Source organism: Leptonychotes weddellii, chromosome 10, assembly GCF_054177405.1.
Source record: "Leptonychotes weddellii isolate Sample4059 chromosome 10, ASM5417740v2, whole genome shotgun sequence".
NCBI classification, from domain to species: Eukaryota; Metazoa; Chordata; class Mammalia; order Carnivora; family Phocidae; genus Leptonychotes; species Leptonychotes weddellii.
This window is the reverse complement of record NC_138378.1, coordinates 14248208-14270120: the sequence shown is the minus strand read 5'-3', so window position 1 is coordinate 14270120 and position 21913 is coordinate 14248208. Positions and strand designations below refer to the sequence as shown.

At 48.2% G+C, this 21913-nt stretch overlaps 1 protein-coding gene across 2 annotated transcripts; it reads left to right on the top strand.

The window, feature by feature from the left end:
* The first annotated feature begins 4089 nt into the window (after window positions 1-4089).
* TTPAL (alpha tocopherol transfer protein like) lies at window positions 4090-19327 on the top strand. Of its 2 annotated transcripts, XM_031029403.2 has the most exons (6): window positions 4108-4221; window positions 4722-4780; window positions 7606-8065; window positions 10570-10763; window positions 12632-12742; window positions 15020-19327. In XM_031029403.2, exons 3-6 carry the CDS (start codon window positions 7621-7623, stop codon window positions 15296-15298), a joined length of 1029 nt encoding a protein of 342 aa, XP_030885263.1. In that variant the 5' UTR covers window positions 4108-4221; window positions 4722-4780; window positions 7606-7620; the 3' UTR covers window positions 15299-19327. The 2 variants fall into 2 exon arrangements, with proteins under 2 accessions (XP_006734549.1, XP_030885263.1); XM_006734486.3 differs by lacking the exon at window positions 4722-4780 and having other exon boundaries at window positions 4090-4221.
* Window positions 19328-21913: the final 2586 nt, after the last annotated feature.

Genomic DNA, 21913 nt, shown 5'->3' with positions numbered 1-21913 from the left:
ATGTTGCAATCTGGGGACTCCTGTTCTTAGGTCTGTTAGACACCTTGCTGCTTCCCTTTTATACGTCCTCCACAGAGGCCCTAGTGGCACTCAGGCCTCGTAGCTGTTGCTGATTTGTCCTCACTCATTTGTTCGTGGAGTTCCTGAAAATACCTTGTCACCTAGTTTTGTTGCAAATGTGGGTATGGAATTTTGTTTCTGTTTGTATGTGGGGACTTAGGAGGATTTAAATCTGGGCTGGGCATCACTGCCATCATCTTATCAGAACTCCCCAGCTGCTATCATTTTACAGATGAGGAAACTGAGCCCCAGGGTGGTTTGCTCAAAATCACACAGCTAATGACAGGGGATAAACGAAATGTGAGAGCACCTGCCATCGTGCAAGGAACAGAGATGATGCATAATACAGACTACTTTCTCTCTGTCCCCCTTACTTCTTCCTCCCTGCTTCCACCAGCCAGTGTCCCTTCAGGATTCTGTTATTGACAATTAAATGAGATTATTCCAGCAAAGAGTTCATGGCACTGCCAAAAAAAAGGTGTTCAATCAGTGGTAGCTGTTAGTAGAGAATTTATGGTTGCAGAAACCAAGGTAAGTAATTGTTCCAAGGTTGCCCAGCTGACTCATGTCTGTCCCACCAGAAGCCAACTTTCTTTCTTCTATACCAGTGGTTCTCAACTGGGGCAATTTTTTTCCCTAGTGCATATTTGGCAGTGTCTGAAGGCATTTTTGCTTTTCACCACTGTAAGTGTGGGGTGCTACTGTCATCTAGTGGGTAGAGGCCAAGAATGCCATTAAACATCCTACAATGTACAGGTTGGCATAAACCCCCCACCCCTCAAAAAAGACTTGCACAGCCCCCAAAGTCAATAGTGTTGTGGATGAGAAACTGTGCCCTATATCATGGTGCTATCTTAAATAAGCCTTACCTTAGAATCAGTACTAAAACTGGTTCTAGCAGATTGTCTGAAGTCAGAATCACATGCTTTGAAAACAGTGATAGAGGGGTGCCTGGGTGGCTCAGTCAGTTGGGCGTCTGCCTTCAGCTCAGCTCCTGATCTCGGGGTCCTGAGATTGAGCCCCACGTCAAGCTCCTTGCTCAGCAGGGAGTCTACTTCTCCCTCTCCCTCTGTCCCTCCCCACCACTCACGCTCTGTCTCTCTCCCTCTCTGTCTCAAATAAATTAAAAAAAAAAATCTTAAAAAAAAAAAAAAGAAAACAGTGATAGGTCAGGCATTTCTGGCCTCCTTTAGAACATACCCAATGGCCAGATTTCTTTCTTCAGAGACTGGATGAAGCTAGGAGGGCTGCATGCGTGAAGCCCTCCAAACCAAGATGCAGGACAAGCTGCCCTCCCTCCAGTGACCTTTCTGCTTTCAAGTGGGGTGGCCATCATGAGTTAACAGACATGTCATGGTCCAAGGTACCAGGACTCTGCACAGGCCATTCTACTGAATCCTTCTAAGGACTCCCTAGACAATGGGACACATACCCCCATTTTAGCCCCAAAGAAATGGATCTTTCAAGGGGCAGTTCCAAGTGTGTTGCTTCTGAGTGTCCAGTGCAGAAAAGTAAAAGACAGAAGTTCAAATCCCAGCTCAATCTTGGAGTTACTATGTGACCATGGCAATTTCTTCTCCTTTTCTGAGCCTGCTTCCCAACCTGTAAGAACAAAGAGGCAACATAACCTCCAAGGCAAAGTAAAATTTGGGGCTGTGTTGGCATACAGACTTACGCTCAAACCCAGCTCTTTCATTGATTATCTTGAGCCCCCAGGCAAGTGACTTTCCCTTTCTGGGTTTCAGTTTCCCCATCTGTACATGGGACAATCCTAGCTTCCTGTTCACAGGGTTGTAGTAAGGTATAATTGAAATCATACAAACAATTTAGCATAGTACCTAGTGTATATAATCCCTCAAAAAATGAAAACTTTCTTTGTTGATTATCTGAGACTCTTCTAATCCTAAAATATCTTGGTTCCATGATATGTAACACCAGGAGGAACCAAAAGTAATGGCCCTCAATTGAGGGATGGGGCAGGGACTTCTAGGGCATCTCTGAATCGCCTCCCAACCTTCCCCTGCCCTTAAGACCAGGTTCTAGGCCTATATTCTTCTCCTCCTGCTGGCAGCATCTGGGATTACAACCTGGACGGTACCACCAATGGGCCCTGGGTCTGGGCGGAGGAGAGGAGTTTATTCCAATAACTAGGACACCAAGGGTTGGACAGGATCATCCCTTGCCCTTTGCCATGAGAGCTGCCATTTGTAAAAACACTGTTTGCCTGGCAAGGAGCAAGGTGTTTCCCCTTATGAGCTTATTTAATCAGCTTTTTTGCCCATGAAGAACTAGAGGCTTTGAAAATTTGAGTGACTTGGCTATGGTCACATAGTTGGACATAAGGTTGCCAAATTGTGGTAGGCTGAATAATAGCACCCCAAAAAAATCCTTGTCCTAATCTTCGGAGCCTGTTATTATCTTATCGAATATGATAAAAGGAACTTTGAAGATGTGATTAAGTTAAGGATCTCGAGATGGGAGATAACCCTAGATTATCTGGGTGGGCCCAATGTAATCACAAGAGTCTTTATAAGAGGGAGGCAGGACACATTGTATCTGTAGTCAATGATATGTATTGTACACTTAAAAACTTGTTAAGAGGGTAGATCTCATGTTAAGTGCTCTTGCCACAAGAAAAATTTTAAAAAATTTAAAAGAGGAAGTCAGGAGGATCAGAGTCAGTAGTAGATGTGCCAACAAAAGTAAGAGGCTGAAGTGATTTGAGGCATGAACTGTGAGCTGTGGATTGCACCTTAAAAAGGTAAAAAAAAAAAAAAAAAAAGGATTCCTCCCTTAAAGTCCCCAGAGACAATGCATCCCTATCAACACCTTGATTTTAGACTTCCGACCTGCAGAACTATACAAGAATAAATTTGTGTTGTTTCAAGTCACCACATTTGCAACAATTTGTTACAGAAGCAATAGGAAACTAATACATAGATTTTGGGGAAAAACCCCCAAACAAACAAAACACAGGGTATCCAGTTAAATTTGAATTGCTGATAGATAATACATTTTTTATATAAGTATATCCCAAATGTTGCATGAGCCATACTTACACTTAAAAAGAAATTGTTGTTTATCTGAAATTTAAATTTAACTGAGTGCTCTGTATTTTATCCTAGAAGTGGTGGAGCCAGAGCAGGAGTCAAAACTTAAAACTCTCAGGCTCCCCTACTTTCCTCAACAATCTGGGATCTGGCAGAAATTGCCATGTTCTCGCGGGCCTCATGGGTCAGTTGCAATCTCCCAGAGCTCCTCTTGCCTCTGGGGTCGGGAAAGGAAGGGATTGTTTAAGGTCATCTCTTGGATACACCTTTGAGCTCCCAGTCCTCCCAGGCCACAGAATTTCTCTCTAGAAATGGTTTTGTGTCTTTACTCTGCTCGAGACAGCGACCGAGGAGCTTTGTCTCAAAGCCGTAGTTGCATGAAAGAAATCTATGTTGGGGCGGGGGTGGGGGTGATGGTGCTGGAGTTTAATGAACTGGGGGTGGGGCAGGAACACCTTTTTTCAAGCTACCACTTTTTGAAGGGGACTTTATGAGCCCCAAAGCAGGACACAAGTAATTATTCAATGGGGCTTTCAAAGCAAGAATCATGTTACATATGAGGAAACTGAGGCCTGCGGTCACTCAGCTACAGACAGACAGATGTCCTCTGGATGGGCATCTACCCCTTTGCAGCCCCCTGTCCCGATGGCAGCTGCGGTGGGAAGAATCCTGGAATGCCAATCCCGAGGTCTAGGTTGGAAACCCTTTACACTTCATTGACTGTCAATTTCCTTCCTTGAAAGAGGGGGATTCCATAAAGACGAGGATTCAGTAAGACAGTGTATATAAAACGCCAGGTACACGGTGGCATGTTTCTTTCCGTCTTTCTCCGGGGCCTCATTCTCCCTGACCCTCCCGACTAGCCTCTCCGCCGGCCGGACTCCCCCAGCGCGCAGACTTGGCCGCTAGGTGGGGACAGAGCGCCGGCACTGCGGCGAGATGTGCACATGCGCACTCACGGGCGGTGCCTCGCCTTCCCACGTCCCGCGGACGTCACTTCCGGCGCGAGGGGCCGGGCCGGCCGGGCAGGGAGTGCGGGTCGGTTCAGTGCGCGCTGCCGGACGAGGCTCCCGCTGCCGATAGACCCGCGCTCCGCCCCGTAGCCCGGCCGGTGAGTGCCCACGAGTCCTCCCGTGTGTCGTGGGGGTTGGGGAGAGGGACCCCTGAGAGGGAGGAATAACCGGAAGTTAAGGGACTCAAGGAGAGAGACCCCAGGAAATGGGGACACCTGGGGAAGGGGTGACAGCCGGAAGTGGGGGGCCTCAGAAGGTTGTCGACGGGACATGGGGTCTCTGGGGCTCCGGGAGCGATGGCTTTCTGGCCTCTTGGTGGGGTGGGGAGGAAAGCGATGTCACAACATGATGGGCTGCAGGTGAGGAAGATTCCAGACTTCACGGTAACAAATGGTATTTGCCCCCATCCATACGCCCATCCATCATTTCATTCTCGAGACCGAGTCCTGCTCTGAGCCTGACACTACCGAGGCCCTGGAGATTAATAAGGAAGCTCCAGGTGGAGGGTAGGGCCCGGTGTGGGGCTAGACACATCCTCGACTAGGTGTGTACCCTCCGGCACATCACTTAACCTCCTATCGTCCGCTAATATTTACAGAGCACCGTCATGTGCCAGGCTAGGCCTATAGCCTATGGACACTACAGTCTGTCTCCCAGGTAAGCACTGGATTGGGATTACAGGCATCTGTTGGTGACTCCCATGGAAACAGCCCAGGGTGGGTCCTGTGAACCGTGATTGTTGTTTAATTCCTCACTTAGCATTCCTCTACCAGGCGGATTCAACTCATTCAGCAAATATTTATGGAGTGCAGACTATGCGTCTGACACTTTTGTTAGGTGATGGGTTTAAGGTGATGAACAAGACAGATATGGATGTTGCTCGCAAATTGCCTACAGACAATTACAACAGAGGGAGAGTGCTATGCCAAAGAGCTCCTGGTAGGGAGGCTCCTACCCTGGTCTGGAGGTTGGAGAAGGCTTCCTTCTTCAGGCACCATCATCTCTTACCTGGGTTACTGCAGTAGCCTCTGAATGGTCTCTTTACTTCTGTCCTTATCCCCTTACAATCCATTTGCTAGACAGTCGAGCAATCCTTTAAAATAGAAATCAGATCGTGTCACTCTATTCAGATGGGTCCCACCAAACTCAGTAAAAGTCAGAGTTCTTACTGGTTCTCAAAGCCCTGTACCATTGGGGCCCCCGGGACCTCTATAAGTTCATCTGCTAATATTCTCCAACTTGTTGATTTGGCTCTAGCCATACTGGCCTCCTCGCTGTTCTTTGAAAAAGCCAGGCGTGTTTCTGCCTCTGGCTTTGCCCTTGTTCTCCCAGATGTCTGCATAGCTTGCTCCCTCATCTCCATCTTTCTTCAAATTTCATTTGCGTGAACAAATCATCCCTGACCATCCTATTTAAAATTGCAATCCCTATTCCCAAGTACATCCAACCCTTTTCCCTGCTTTATTTCTCCCCATAGCACTTTTTTTTTTTTAAGATTTTATTTATTTATTTGACAGAGAGAGAGAGACACAGGGGGAACACAAGCAGGGGGAATGGGAGAGGGAGAAGCAGGCTCCCGGCCGAGCAAGGAGCCCGATGCGGGGCTCGATCCCAGGACCCTGGGATCATGACCTGAGCCAAAGGCAGACGCTTACCGACTGAGCCACCCAGGCACCCCATCCCCATAGCACTTTCATCTGGTTATTATACAGTTTATCTTGCTTATAGTCTCCCTCTCCCACTAGAATCTAAGTTCAACAAAGGCACTATTTTTTGTAGTTGTTCACTGATGTACCTTCAGTGCCTGGAAGAGGGCCTGGTACATAGTAAAGTACTAGGTATTTGTTGAATGCATGAAGTGGCATCTAATTGGGACTTAAGGATGAATCAGTATTGATCAGGTGAAGAACTGGAGGAAGAACAAACTAGCCAGAGGAAACAGGATGTGAACAAGACAAGAAAACACAGCTTTGGGAGGAAGTGAAAGCAGCTGGGTGGGGCTGGAGGTTAGAATGCAAGGAACAGAGTGGGCAGACCTAAGATTTAGGGGGAGTGACCTGGGCACTGGCTACGTGCAGAGACCCCTGAGATGGTCCCTGCTCTCCTTGAGCTCGGAGTCAGGGACCAGTGGTAGTCTGTGGACAAGAGCTTGGGCTTTGGAACTGGACAGCTGCTGCTACCTTATTCTTGGGATATCTAAAGCAGCTGTTTTGTTTTGTCTTTTATTCAATAAATGTGTTCAGATCCTTCAAGAAGCAGACACCGGGGTGAGATTAGGCATGCAAGAAATTAATTGGAGGCAGCACCTGTGAAGCAGGAAAGGGAGGGGAGCTGCAGAAGTCAGAGCCTTTAGACAAGGATAGAGGAGTCCAGCCCCCCGGGAAGGAGGTTTGGACAGGGAGTCATGGACTGCAGGGCAGTTCCCCGGGAAGGTTCAGGCTGAGCCTCAAGGCAAAGTTGCCTGTTAGAAGAGGCCCACATTTCATTCAGTCATTGGCTGGGGACAGTCTGGAAAGTGGCATCCACTGGATGGAGGATCCAGAGGGATAGCAACTGGGGCCATGCATCAGTTATGCTCCATCCCCGAGAGAGAGCCAATCAGCCCGGTTTCACAGCCATCATGATAAGTCATGTGTGTATATAGTGAAAAAGTCAAACAGCACAGTAAAAAGTCTCTCTCCCTCCTTAAATGTCCTGTTGTCCAGTACTCTTCCCTAGAGGGAACCACTGGTAACAGTTTATTTCCTTACAGAAATTTTAGGTGCGCTCAGTATATAGGTATATATTTTTAAAAATATGAGATTATTTTATGCACACTGTTCTGCAACTTGCTTTCTTTTCCTTAGTTTGTCAGTTCATAAAAGCCTGCCTAATTCCTTTTCATGAGTGAATAGTATCCCATACTTAGGATCATATTATTTAACCAGTCTCCAACTGATATGCAGTTAAAGTATTTCCTATCTTTTCCCATCATAATCAATACTTGAAGTGATCATCCTTGTGTGTATATTTTGCGCACACACACAAGTATATGTCCTCGAAGCAGGATGCTGAGCCGAAGGGTGTGTGGTTTTAAACTTTGGTAGATATCGCCAAACTGCCCCCTGAAGAGGCTAGGCCAATTTATTCTCTGACCCACAGCAAGCATCTCCGCGCCCAATTTTGTACTTTTGCCAATCTGACTTTCAGAGTTGTTTTAGTTCACATTTCTCGAATTACAAGTAGGTCGAACAAGCATTCGTACATCTGTAAGCAAGGCCATGGCGTTGGGTGAGGACTGTGTGTGTCCTGCTGCGGCTGCTCGGGGTCCTCGGTGGGGTCCTCCATTCAGTCTGGGGTGGGACCTGGGCACGGGCTTCCGAGCCACTTCATTCCAGCTGAGAACCCCCAAGCTGACAGAAGCACCCCCCACCACATGGTGCTGCCCTGAAATGAGTGGCGCTGGGCTTCATTCACTGGGCTCGGGGTTCGTGTTTTGGCAGGAAACCTGGTAGCTAATGTCAGAAGAAAGTGACTCTCTGCGAACCAGCCCCTCTGTGGCCTCGCTCTCGGAAAATGAGCTGCCGCCACCGGCCGAGCCTCCCGGCTACGTGTGCTCGCTGACAGAAGACCTGGTCACCAAAGCCAGGGAGGAGCTGCAGGAGAAGCCCGAATGGAGACTTCGAGACGTGCAGGCCCTCCGTGACATGGTGCGGAAGGAGTGCCCGAACCTGAGCACCTCCCTGGACGACGCCTTCCTGCTACGCTTCCTCCGAGCCCGCAAGTTCGATTACGACCGGGCCCTGCAGCTCCTGGTCAACTACCACAGCTGCAGGAGAAGCTGGCCCGAGGTCTTCAACAACCTGAAGCCGTCGGCCTTAAAGGATGTCCTCGCTTCTGGATTCCTCACCGTGCTGCCCCACACCGACCCCCGGGGCTGCCATATCCTCTGCATGCGCCCAGGTATTGCCCGAGACGGTCGGCAGGTGCCTGCATGCCCGGCTCTGTGTGGGATGCGTGTGCCCCGCACCCTCTCTCCCTCACCTTTTCCTGTTTGCCTTCTCCCCTGTTTAGTCAAAGCTCTTTGGATGACAAATGACAAAAAGCTACTCAACCCAGCTTAGGAAAAAGGGGAGGAATTAGTCTAATGAAACAGGAGCATCCCACAGAACCAGGGAGCTGAAAGTGTAGCCGCTTTCCCGGGGCCCCAGGCCCCAGAACCAGAATCCAGTTTGTTCCCCCATCAGGACCTCAGCCAGCCATTCCCCCCGTCTCTGCCTCTATCAATCTGTGTATTTCTCTGGGCCACACATTTGTGCTGTGCTATGCATATCTTCTTCGCTCTTCTTCCTGTAGATTGGCTTTTGCTGCCTCTGTGGCCCTGGCAAGATCTCCTACCCCTTAGTGCCCAGGCTTCCTGGGCCACCCAGTCAAGTTCCTCCGTGCAAATTCCCGAGTTCTAGCGTTGAGAATCTGCCCTGGTCATAGGGTACGAGCAGGCCTGCCCCGTCCCTCCTTTGTTAGTGGGTGAAGCAGGCATCCATGGGGGCTGGGCGGACAACTGGAAGGGTGTCCGTCCACCGTGTGCCTCTTCTCCTCTCCCTCCTTTCCTCTACTTGGTTAAGCCATTGATTCACTTTTCGATCTCAGCACTTACTGATGGTAATCAGCACATCTTACATTTCCCTGGCAGTAGCTTTAATTAGGGGCGCCGAATGCGCTATCAACTCAGGAATGAAGGAGCGTTGTCCACGGGTTCCCACCCCCACGGCCTTAACATTCTCCATCAGACCAGAGCAGAGACAAAATATGAAACTAAAATTGCAGTGTTCTCCCAACCAAGCCAGGATCAGGAGAACATGCCTGCCGGCAGCCCTCTTCTGCTCACTCGTACCTAGTCCTCTTGGAGGGACGCCTAATGGGGAGTGGTGACCTCCCTGCGCTTTTCCTCTGCCTTTAAAGCCACATCGCCATCACTTTGGTCATTTACCAAACCCTTTTTGGAGACTAAACCATCCTCTTGAGCCTTTACTGTGTACCAGGCACAGTGTTAACTGCTTTACTGCTGTTTTAGGCCCTTTCCAAAATTAGGGTTGTTTTATTTTAAAATAAGCAACGCAGTGGAGATTTTAGAGCACCAGGAGACCTAGGAACCAGTCAGCAGGTTTTTTTCTGCTACTTCTCTGTACTCAACTCATAAGGATATTACAAAACAGATTAGCACACTGGTTTCACCTCTTTGCTTGTGTGGTTTCAACCCTTTGCTTGCACGATTTCAACCCTTTGCTTGTGAGATGACTTTTCCCCCCATGTGTCTGGAGCAGAACTAGACCCCTCCCCACCGACGCAACTCTTTAGGAGGAGGCATACTGAGAAGGTTTTGTTCTCAACTGGGTATTAGCTTTGCCTCTTTGGGGACATATGTTATTGAAAAGGATGACGTTCAGTTATGTAGAAGCAGGTTTAGTTGGCAGGAACATTCAACAGCAAGCTGGCACAGCTTTTGGACAAAGATTTTGTTCATAGGAATTTTGCACATATTACATGTCCCCTTGGTGGTGGCAGTCATGTGGAGTTTTGTCTTCCTAAGAAAAGGACCCACAGGTGGGATTTTCTTGAGAATAGCAGTTAACAGTCAAAAGTGTCATTTCCATCTTCTTCCCAGGGAAAGGAAGGATTCCTTAAATATATGGGGAATACTAAGGGAGCATCTGGCCCAGAAAGGGGATGTGGCACAAAGCACAGCACTGGAAAACTGTCTCCATCTCTGTCTTTCTTGGCACATGCTTCATTCTCAGGCCAGCCCTTGCCTCCTGGGGCCCCTGAGTCTCAAGCTCCCAGCCTCATCAATACAAGAGGGAAGAGGGATCTTTTCTTTCCAAAGGGCCGTGATCACAGAACTGAGTCCCCTTGGCTCTGTTTGATCAGGCTTGGGTCACACACTGTGGCCAGGAGGATGTAAGACCCGATTGACCACGCCCACCCCTGCAGCCAGGAGGCAGGTCAGTGGTACCCAAACCGCAAGGTTAGCGTGGGAAGAGGTGGCTCAGGGCAGTGGTATGAAAATCTGGGCACGTATCTGTTGGCAGATGGCACAGATGTCCATTAAGGTTAGTATTACTATCCCATTCTACTTCTGAGGAGATGCGGGCTCAGAGTGAGGAGGTAACTCACACAGCTAGTAAGATTCCAACCTCCCCCGTCCCCGTGTGTCTGACTTCAGAGCTCAGGCTTTTAACTTCAGCACTCAATTGCATTTCCTTTTCAGAATGTGCTGCTTGCTCCCTTTGGAATTAACATCAGCTGCTGCTAAGGTGTCCCATTTACTAACCTAAATAGAGTCATGCCAGTAGAGTATCTTTCTTTCCATTTTTAAACAAGAGTTCTAGCAAGGAGATAAATCTTAGCCTGTGAAGACTTGTTTGTATTCACCTCTGTAACGTTCTGTCCGTTTCTTACGACCTCAGACAGATGGATACCAAGCAACTATCCAATTACCGAAAACATCCGAGCCATATACTTGACATTAGAAAAACTCATTCAGTCTGAAGAAACCCAGGTGAATGGAATTGTAATTCTTGCAGACTACAAAGGAGTGAGCTTATCAAAAGCATCTCACTTTGGCCCTTTTATAGCCAAAAAGGTGATTGGCATCCTTCAGGTATGGCCCCTGTTTGTCGTGTGCCTGTTCCGTGGCGGTTTGGGCTTTCCCCGGGGGGCCTCGTTTGTTCACTGCCGGTCCCACATGATACACAAACCCCACTTCTCCTACAATCCGACAGATACAAAAGCATTATGGGAAGAAATGTAAATGTCCTATTTACCACTTATTCTCATAAGGTTCTCCCATAGTTTCTGAGGTCCCTTCAGTCTGGGCAGGATCAGCTTTAGGGCAAGAGCCCAAACAGCCAGAAAAATGCTTTCTGCATGTTTTTTTCCTTTTTCTTTTTTTTTTCTTTCTCCAGAAGATAGAGGAGCAATTCTAACAAATGAAACTGAGAATTTGTGTTTCTGGCTGATATGCTAGATCCGGTCCCGCCCTCTGGGACCTGGGGATGGGGAGCCTGCTGTACTGTTGTGGATAGACGCTTTCACATCTCAGGTGTTATGTGTTTTTTTGTTTTTTTAGAGAGAGCGCGCCCACGCACGCACGTGCACGGGGTAGGGCAGAGGGAGAGAATCTCAGGCAGACTCCATCCCCGGTGCAGAGTCCCAAGGCAGGGCTTGATCTCATGACCCTGAGATCATGACCTGAGCCGACATCAAGAGTCGGAGGATGCTCAACTGACTCAGCCACCCAGGCACCCCCATGTTCTGTGTTTTAGAACACAGGTGCGGGGCAACCCTCTCAGGTCCCCTCCCTCTTCAGGAGCTTTGTACTATCATTTTGCTATTGCTCAATAAACCTTGCTTTGCTGCCCACCAAAAAAAAAAAAAAAAAAAGAACCCAAGTGTGGGGAACCAGAAAGTTCCTCCCGTATGTGCACAATGTTCAATAGTTTGCAAAGTGCTTTCACAGTCATTATAACTCATTCAGTCCTGCAGGGACTTGTCTGAGATAAACAAGGCAAAGATTATGTTTTCTTTTTAGTACATGTGCTGCTGAAGTGAGCACGAATTACTTTTCCATTTTGATGGATGGGGACACAGCCCTTGCAGGGATAGCCTGGCCTGAGTCTCACGGCTCTAACCGTTTTGGCTCCTCATTCCCTCTGGCCAGCCCGTGGGTGCTGTCTCGTGAGCTGTGGGGCACCAGAGATACAGCAGTTTCCTCTGTGAATCCCACAATGCCTGTGAGCCCCCAACTGGGTGCCAGGCTGATCATTTAAACATCAGCATCACGTTTGGTCATTATCGGAAATGCGGAGCCAATACTCTGGCTTCCCTTAGCTTCCACTCTTCTTTCGATGCCCCTGCGTGGATTTGTCTGCATAGATTCCAGTATCAGGAGAAGGAGTTTGGATCTGTGTTTTCTAGTCTTCTAAGGTGATCTGGGGGGAGAAAGTTCCAGGGTTAAATAAGTCTGGGAAATGTGGTATAGCATGTCCCTTTCTTGAGAAAGTGACTGTGAACATTTGCACAGGACAGTCCTGCAGTGAAGGAAACCCATGTGACTACATAGCGTGCTATTCTCCAACTTCTTTACCTACCATGGAGCCTTTTTTGCATCACACCTAGTACCGTCCTGAGAAATACCCTTTGGCAACACCGATCCTGAAGGTCTGATGTTTGCTAGATCCGTCCACACAGGCTCTCGTTTTTGTTTTTTGTCTTGGTTTGGTTTGTTTTTTTTTGCCACAAGAGGAGCAGCTCTTCACTTGTTGGCCTAAGTTTAGGCCCCAAGAAAGACTCTCTCTCTCTCTGAGGCTTGTCTTCCTGGTTAGCTCCCATGTGGGCTGGCTTTGAGGAGGCCATGAGAGTCAGGCCAAACTGATTTGGGGGCCTGAAGAAGATATAAAGGAGGAAGGCAGCTGTGGACAGTCTGTGGGTGCCCCACGTGTTCTAACTTCTCCTTCCCCTCCCCCGCAGGATGGCTTCCCCATTCGGATAAAAGCAGTGCATGTAGTGAATGAACCTCGAATATTTAAAGGCATTTTTGCCATCATAAAACCATTTCTGAAGGAGAAAATAGCAAACAGAGTAAGTGATGATTCTATTGACTTGTTTTTTTTTTTTTTTTGCTCCCTTATTTGTGACATCAATAAACTTCTCTTAGTTTATTATTTTTGCCCTGGGATGATTAATTTGGAAAGTACAGAGTTACAGATAAAATAAGTGAACAATCCTTTCTGTGAAAAGAAGATAAAATGAATAGGATATAATATTTGACAGGAGAGAGCAGAGGAGGTAGCTCTCAAAAGAGTTAAAATGCTGTGTAGTCATTTAGACTCTAATATCCTGGCCTGGGCACAGTGAACCAACATTTTATTTCATGTGTGAGAGGACAGGGAGAAGGGTAGTATTGGGCAGGTAGTTAAAAAGTTGTGATTTCTTACTACAGCTCCTTGGGGTTTAAAAATGCTATTTTACGCCCTTCTATTTACCTGATTTGTTGTCTTGCTATATCAAGTTTGTGGGATAATTCATGGTTTATGAGATAAGTGAGTTTTAGCTTACCTGTCGTTTAAGAAAGTATAGATGGCACTTTGAAAGATGATCCTCTCTGACCTAGAAGAGCCACTTCTCAACCTTTGCTAGTACTGTGATCACATGTGATGAGTGGTATTTTTCTCCTTCTTCCCTAGGCCTAGGAACATTGTGGTCCCTCCAGAGACTGGGTCTTGAATTTTGTACTTTTTCAAAGAGGAAACAGAGAGAGAATCTCAAAGTTGCAAGGGAAGGAATTTAAAATACAGACAGGGGGCACCTGGCTGGCTCAGTTGGTGGAATGTGCTACTCTTGATCTCAGGGTTGTAAGTCCGAGCCCCATGTTGGGTATAGAGATTAATGAAAATCTTTACTAAAATAAATCAAATCCAGATTCCCAGGCCCTTTCCCTGAAGATTTTTTTTTTTAAAGAATCTGTACCTTCCACTCTACTGAAACCGTTTTGTTTTTTTTTTTTTTTAAGATTTTATTTATTTATTTGACAGAGAGAGCGAGCGAGAGAGGGAACACAAGCAGGGGGAGTGGGAGAGGGAGAAGCAGACTCCCTGCTGAGCAGGGGGCGCGATGCAGGGCTCGATCCCAGGACCTCGGGATCATGACCTGAGCTGAAGGCAGACACTTAACGACTGAGCCACCCAGGCACCTCTCCCTGAAGATTTTAACTCCAGTTCAGGGGTGGAGCCAAAGAGTTTGTGCTTTTAAAATCTTATGTGATTCTGATGCACAGTCAGGTTGGAGAACTGCTAATTTAGTGGCATCCCTGCCTGGGTTTGAACCTATCTTAGTACCTGGAGATCCTGTTTGGAACCTGCTTTTAAAGCCAAAGCAGTCTTTGGAACAGGCCTTTTTTATCTATGAAATGACCTTATTTGTGGTCCATAATCTTGTTCATTTCGTCTTTCATATGTTCATTCATTCTTTCAAAAATATTTATCAACTACTGTGCACAAGTATGTTCTAGATGAACAACATAGACCAAAATCTCTGCCCCTCCCCCCCCGGGGGAGCTTACATGCTAGAGACACAGACAGTGGATGTATATTATCTAGTATTAAGATGTGATAAGTGCTGTGGAGAAAAAATAAGCAGAGAAAGGGGCCAGTACAGGACAGGGGCAAGGGGTTGTAGCATCCAGTAGGGGGGTTAGGGATGGCGTCGCAGAGAAGCTGGCCTTTGAGCAGACTTGGCAGAGGTGAGGGTGAGCGCTTACAGATCTCGGAGGACCAACAGCGGCACCGCCCCCCAGGTGGGAGCACATTGGGCGGGAGCACATCGGGCGTGCAGGAGCAGCAGCAGAGGGAAGGGGACGGAGGGACGGAGGGGCGGAGGGGCAGCGTGCGGACTTCGGCTTCTGGCGCGCGTGAGGTGGGAGCACCCTGGCCTCTGGCGCGCGTGAGGTGGGAGCACTCCGGCCTCGGCGCGCGAGAGGTGGGAGCACTGGCAGGCTGCGCGGAAAGGAGTGGCATGATCTGACTGGCACCGAGAAGAGCTGAGACTGCAGAACAGGCTGCGAGTAGGGAAACCAGGCTGAGGCTGTCGTGGGAACCCAGGGGAGAAGTGGGGGTGACAGGGTTCCATGAGGTGGGCCACAGAGTGGTTGGATCCTGGATGTCTTTTGAAGGAGCAGCCAACAGAGCATGGGATGTAGGAAGGGAATTAAGCATCCTCAAGCTTTTCGAGGAACTGGAAGGGTCCAGTTGCCATCAGCTGTTCTTTTATTCATTCAACAGATGGTTGAGCACCTACCTGGCCTTCAGGTGACTGATACTGATTAACCTGAGAGCACATGTGTTTCCATTTCCCCTTTAGTTCTTCCTCCACGGGTCCAACCTGAACTCTCTGCACACAAGTCTTCCCAGAAGCATTCTCCCCAAGGAGTATGGGGGCACGGCTGGAGAGCTGGACATCACTGCCTGGAATGCAGTGCTGCTGGCCTCGGAGGAGGACTTCGTGAGAGAGTTCTGCCAACCTGTCCCTGTCTGCGACAGCATCCTGGGCCAGGCCCCGCCTCCTGAGGGTCTGACCCCAGATGCGCAGTGTGATGATTCTCTGCGGGCCGTGAAATCACAGCTCTACTCCTGCTATTAGCCAGTCCCCTGTGAGTGCCGCCATCTTTAAATCCTTTCCTTTTTCTTTGGCGAGGCACAAGGAGAGTCTGAGGTGCCATGGAGTCTGTCTTGCTCCTTGTAATTAAACTGCAGCCTGTAGAGCTCTGAGGGTAAGCCATGGGGTAAGCCCTTGGTGACTCTTGAATTAATCCATGGAAGATATGGAAAATGTCCCCAGTGATTCCCAAACGTTTGGAATCCCAGTTTGCAACCATAATCTGGAAGCTGTATCTGGTTCTTAGAGATCTTGGGAACAAGAAAAATCAGGACCAAAGTCATTTTGGTTCCACATTCCAGGAGAAAACCACCTGATCAGCACACTCCTATGAAAGAACCTGGCCGAGCCTACAAGGTGGCCACACCAGGAGACTTTGGGAGTTTGTGTCTTTCACCTGAACCCTAACTACAGACTTGTGTTGCTCATCAGGAAATTTCTAGTTTGAGGCCCAGGCCCCAGCTGCCACACTGGGTTTGGAAAGCACCTTAATCAAATCATCATGGGAGCATCAGGACATAAGCAGCACTTCCTGATCAAATTTGGGAGCCAGAGACTTGAAAGTACCTCTGGGATTCACTGACTGACTCTTGCAATGGAAACTGAAGTTTTCCCCAAACCTATAAAGCCTTAGCCCTGGTTCTCAATAGAATCATACAGGATCCTAGAGGTATGTGATTTTACTCAGTCTAAAACGCTAGATGCCAGGCCTGAGGAGCTAAAAGAATTCTGGCCCAGGAATGAAGAGAGCAGGGCTTCAGCCCCAGAAGTGCGACCCTGGACAAGACCTGGGCCTCTGTGGGCCTCAGCCTTCTCATCTATAAAATGAAGCAGGATGAAATGATGCCTAGGGCCTTGACTGCTGACGTTCTGGGGTTTGGTTTAGTTATTGAATGCTAGACAATGGTTTTCTGCCTAGAAAAATGGCTCTCTAGAGGCAAGTGGTTGGATCCTGCTTTTTTTGTGGTACACCAGGGTCTTCCCAAGAGGCATGTATTACCAATTGGCCCTGCCATTAAGGAAAGTAATATGTGTATTCCTGGGACCTGGCAACAGCCAACTTCCTTTTTGTAGGAAGGGTTAAACTGGAAAAGGGCAGGTGAAATGACCAGGGTTCATGTGAATTCCTTCTATCCCCAAGGCTCTGGCGGTACACTGGAAACCTGGGAGCAGGGAATGGCTAAATTACTTGGGATTCTTAAATTTTGGTCTCTGGAAACGAATGCACGAGCGGGTCATCGCTGGATCACTTCTGGGGCCCCCGCCCTCCCAGATACGCTTGCATTTCTCTCTGGTGTGGGCGGACTGACTTGAGTCTAGCCAGTGAGACCAAATGTTAGTTCTCCGTTTCAGCACTTTAGACCCTTCCTGTCAAAACTTCAGCCTTAGCCCAACCATCCAACTAGGTGGTTCAGCTGGTGGCTTTTGACCGATTTCCTTTCGTATTCATTCCTTGAAAATTATGGCATTAAAAAGCGACAAGTTACTATGTGTTGTCTAAGTACCTTCTCCATGCATTTATGAGGCCACCGGGCAAGGGGACAACAGCTCAGGTAGGAAGAGGACAGTGCTCTGAAAGGCAGAGGCCAGTCTATTGTTAATAAGCTCTTCATAATCATAGCACTGTTTAAAATGCATGGAGAAGTTGGTGGTGAAAATGATTCACTTCATTAGTGCCAACTCCAGGGAAGGCTCTTCCCTGTAGATACTAACCCTGGATCCTCTAGGACCTGGCAGAGCTGGAAGTGCCAGCATGCAGACCCCTGGCAGCCTCCAGTTCCATCTGCCAAGGACAGTGTGACCAGCACTGCTGAAAAGATCTCAGTAGCACAAGTAGGATGGCTCAAGTAGAAGGTTCAGAACCCAACTGCTTGGACGTGGGAATTGGTTAGAGGTGATTTTCAACCTCAAAGAGGAAAGAGAGATTAAAAAACAAAACCACCACCACCCCCAAGCTAGATAGAGGGAGAAATGAACCGTTCAGCCCCACTGAGTTTCCCAGTGTACACGTTGCACTGCGTTCCTGGCCAGTTTTGCCCGTGTCCATTTGACTTTAAAAGCTTGCGTGTGTGTAAGCTCACCTAGACAAGTATCTCCAAGACCGGGATGTTGCCCATTTCCTAGACCTTTCCAGTTGGCCCAAGGAGTCAGAGCCAAGATTTGTCTGCCTTCTGCAGCTGCTGTGTTTTATTTTGGTTCCAAAGAGAGATCAAATAGTTTGGACACCTCAGGGGGTTTGAACCAAGCTGTGAAAGCAGGACCTCCCTGGGTGAAAATCAAGGCAGTTTCTGTGCAGCTTCACCAGGCGTCTGTATAGAGCTGCCCCAGCGGGGTGGGGGAATGACAAAGGGACCAAGGGAGCCTGATTCAGGAGCGGGGTACACTGATGGGACAAACAAGTGAGCACAGGGAGAACTGGGAGTGTTTTCCTTCAGGGAAAGGTTCTGGCCTATTTCACAAACATCTGAAAAGTAACTTTTCCCTTAATTCAGGGTACTATGGTATAGGAAAGGGAAAGGAGGAGTGTACCAGGAGACCTGAGTTCTGGCTTTACACTGCTGTGGCCTTGGATGAGCCACTGAACACCCCTCAATCACATGATAAAAGGGATCCCCACTCTGAGCTCTGAACCCTCTATTTTAGGCATCATTTGGCTTTACTGCCAGAGGGACATTGTAGTCTACCTTTTAGAGGCCTTTTTCTTTTTTTCCCCCATCTGGATTACTTTATAGGAAATGTAGGTCTGAATGAACTGACATCTGAAGCTCCCAAATGAATCTGTAAGCTTAGGTAATATGGGGGTTTTCTTCCTCTTCTCTTCTATAGAATCTGGAAAATTATGCCTCTTCCTGGAATCCTGTTCTACCTTCACGGAGAGAGGCTGGAAGAAATGTGCAGAAACAACTGTGCAACTCTGGCTTCCTCTCCCGAGCTTACCTGCTTTGGGCAGAAGTGGCTTTAGCTTCCCCATACTTCGTCTCGTTTTCACAAGGAGCCACTTGTCCTTAGAGGTTTACAAACAGTTCAGCTTGTAAGATACTACATTTCTGCCAGACTCAGAGGACAGGAAGAGGTATTTCCCCCCGGATTCCTGTGAGCTACTGAGCCTTTCTGAATTCTCCCGGTGGGCAGGTTCTTTAAATGCCACCGGATTCTCCAATCAGTTACGGGATTGCTTTTTCACTTGGGTAGGCAAAAGCTGTGGTACTGTTGTGGATTATATTACTTCATTTTAAAGTCTTTAGCTTTTAAGGTTTTCCTTTGAAGCCTCTTCTTCCATTGAGGAAGTGAAGTGTTAGCCAAGGTAACGATTGCATCAGTGTGTCTGTTCTGTGGATGTGCGGAGACACCAAACAGAAACATCTCAACTGTTGAGGAAAGAGGTCCGTCTGGTGATGTCTCTCAGTATTGGGACTTGTTAATTTTGTAAATCTAAAGTAAATTCCTTTCTGCTTTCCCGACTCAAAACTGGTTTGCTTGAAATGCAAGGGACAGGTATCATCGGTCAAATATTCCTCCTAACAGAGCTTTCTCCACAGGAAGGCCCGGTGTGACTCGTGGAGGTGCTAGTGATGAACTGGCCGTTTGCCAATTCACTGCTTCTCTTTTGGGCTCACCAGGCAGCACGTTTAGTTGGGCAGAAAGTCAGCTGCTGTTGGGGATTCTTGGGCTATGCGTCCGCCTCTTGGCACATCAGGTGGTAACCTGTCACGGGTGAGATGCCTGAGGCCTCTCAGGGGCCAGGAGCCTCTGATCCCACGCTGACAGGGTGGGAGGCGGGCTGATTTTCTGACCAGACTGGGGCACCATTTCAGCCACTGATCACATTCCTCGCTTCAAACTGAAATTCAGTTTAGCTTTGAGTATATGGACACGTGGTGGTGGATTCATCTACTTCAGTGTTTGTTTTGACCAAAAGTTTATTTTTCTAGTGCATTTTCTACGTCAAAGTGGTGAAAACATGTAATTTTAGTATGCATGACTGGGTCTTAATAAAAATCCTGTAAGGCTGTATGTGTGGAGTTCTTTTGTGACAGTGACCGTTTGGATAAAGGTTCTGAAGTTTTATTATTCATGGTACATGACGGCCCGGGTAGAGCCTCCCTCCAGGTCAGGCAGGGAGAGGCCCCGTGGCAACACATTGCACCTATAGATTTGGGGCTGGCCACCTCTGAAGATCATGCACAATTAGAAGATACCAGTGTAGGGCACCTGGGTGGCTCAGTCGTTGAACGTCTGCCTTCGGCTCAGGTCATGATCCCAGGGTCTTGGGATCGAGCCCCGCATTGAGCCCCGCATCGGGCTCCCTGCTCAGCAGGAAGCCTGCTTCTCCCTCTCCCACTCCCCTGCTTGTGTTCCCTCTCTCGCTGTGGGTCTCTGTCAAATAAATAAATAAAATCTTAAAAAAAAAAAAGATACCAGTGTATACAAAGAATGGCACTTGATATACACAATGGTATAGACAATATGCAAATTTTTTCAGTTCTTAAGGCCCAGCTGTCCCTTCTAGACTGGCCTTGAATCTTTCGCATAGCTAACAGTTCCCAAGGGCCTGTATGGGCTAGGCATTCATTATGTCAGGTGCTTCACAGAGATAACCCACTTAATCTTAAGTAGTATTCCTGCTCCTGTGGGGGAAATGAGGCCCAGAGAAGTTCAGCAGCTTGCCCAAGGACACACAGTCAAATGTGGAGCTGGGCTTCACAGCCAGGTAGTCAGACTCTAGCCCACTTTCTCCCGATGGTTACAGCCACTGTTTGCCTTTTACTGTCATCCACCCTCCAACAGAACACAGAAGGAAAGGAGGAAAGAATTTTTTTATAGGGGAACAGTGTAGAAATTAGGTTGTTTTCTGGCTTCTTGTAAAATATAAAGCAGAGCTTCTTAACCTCTGAGACTCAGGCTATAACTGAACATTCTGGAAGCACAAGTAAACCCAGACTCCTTGAGGGATAACTAGGTGTGGCTTGACCCAACTGTGGTCCCATGCATGCTTAGCTGTTTCTCTACCTGCTCCCTGTTGGTTTCTATACAGGAGCATGTGGTCTGCCCCACAGGAGACAAAAGCTAGGTGCCTCGGTGGGTCCGGTGTGTTGGTGACAAGTCAGCTGGGAGACCGTCTCATGCAGGACATCCATACACTTACCGCTGACTTTCGATGATGCAACAGGTTAAGTTCTTAACACCGCAACATGCCAGCTCTTGAGGTCAGCCTTCTTCAGGAAGCTGTAGCCCTAAAACTCAGTCCATTTCTCACATCTGGAAGAATGGACTATTGGCTCCAACCAGGGCAGCAGAGTTTTTACAAGCCATGGGAGTTGCTTCTGGTTTGTTTTCTGAAATAACTGTTTTCCGCGATGCCCCCTCCTCACATAGCACTGGTCCGGCACGCCTATAACTGATGCAGAAATGTGTCCTGCTACTGCATTAAAGCTGGTGAGGAAGAAAATCCTTTAGGGTTGCCACTTTTCTGGAAGCAAACTGTTTTAACCAAATGTTCACCCTCTTACCTGGTAAGGTGCCAGCCATTAGAGATACAGTGCCCTGTAGTCAGTTACTGTCTTCGGGGGATTCCTAATCTTCCTTCGCTGCTGATGGGTAGTGTGACAGCACGTCCCTAAGCCGTCTCCAGTCATCTTGGTGCCTGTCACTTATGCCAAGAGACAATGGGGCCTAACTGAAAAAAGAACTCTCAAGGCCTGGTTTATTTCTCTGTTTTGCCTCTTACTAACTATAGGCAAGTCCCTAACTTCTCTAAGCCTCAGTCTGATCTGTCGGCAGGGAAAGGGGAGAATCCCCACCTTCTAGGTGCATGAACAGCGTCTATTCACAGCTGGGCACACACACTGTTTCATGGTCACTGTTCTGCACCTGAGGAGACGGTTTGTGCGCAGCTCATGCCACTCAGCAGTGGTGAGGACGCCACTGAGCAGGCCGCCTGATTCGGGCTCCAAGGTACAGGATGGATAGAACAACAGGAGAGGAGAAAAGACACGAGCAAGCAGCTCTAGTTGATAAGATAAGCCCAGTACCCACCATCAATCTGCAGAGCTCAAACGCATGACTCATGTTACTGAACACTCTTGCTGGAATGTATAAAAAGGAAAAGGAATTATAATGGACAAAAACACGTGCTGGTTTACGGCTTGGTCCAGAACATCAATAGCAGCGATAACCAGGTCCATGGCCATTCTTTGGCAGGCTCCTTGCCGGATAAGAGACTTTTATTTCCCAGCCGAGTACCCTGCTAGACCAGTCTAGAGAGCAAACATCTGGCAGGGGCCACACGGGCCTGCAAGCCTTCTCCCAGCTAGCTCCGACCAGGTAAAGGTGGAGCCACTGCTGCTGCCCCTGATGAAGTCCTAGGCCATACTGCTGGCCTCGAAGCCAGCCCTTCCATCTGCAATCCTGAGGGACAGACAGGCCCATTCCTGGGGAGGAAACACCAGATGACTTATCTGATGAGTCAAAATACTCTCCTGCTTTCAAATGTGATCCTGGGCTTATTCGACCTGCTGATGTTATTTATGCTTGTGTAATTCAGCACTCACCAGTATGGTTCACTGGAGTCTTGAGTAATCCTGGGTTTCCTAGCAACAG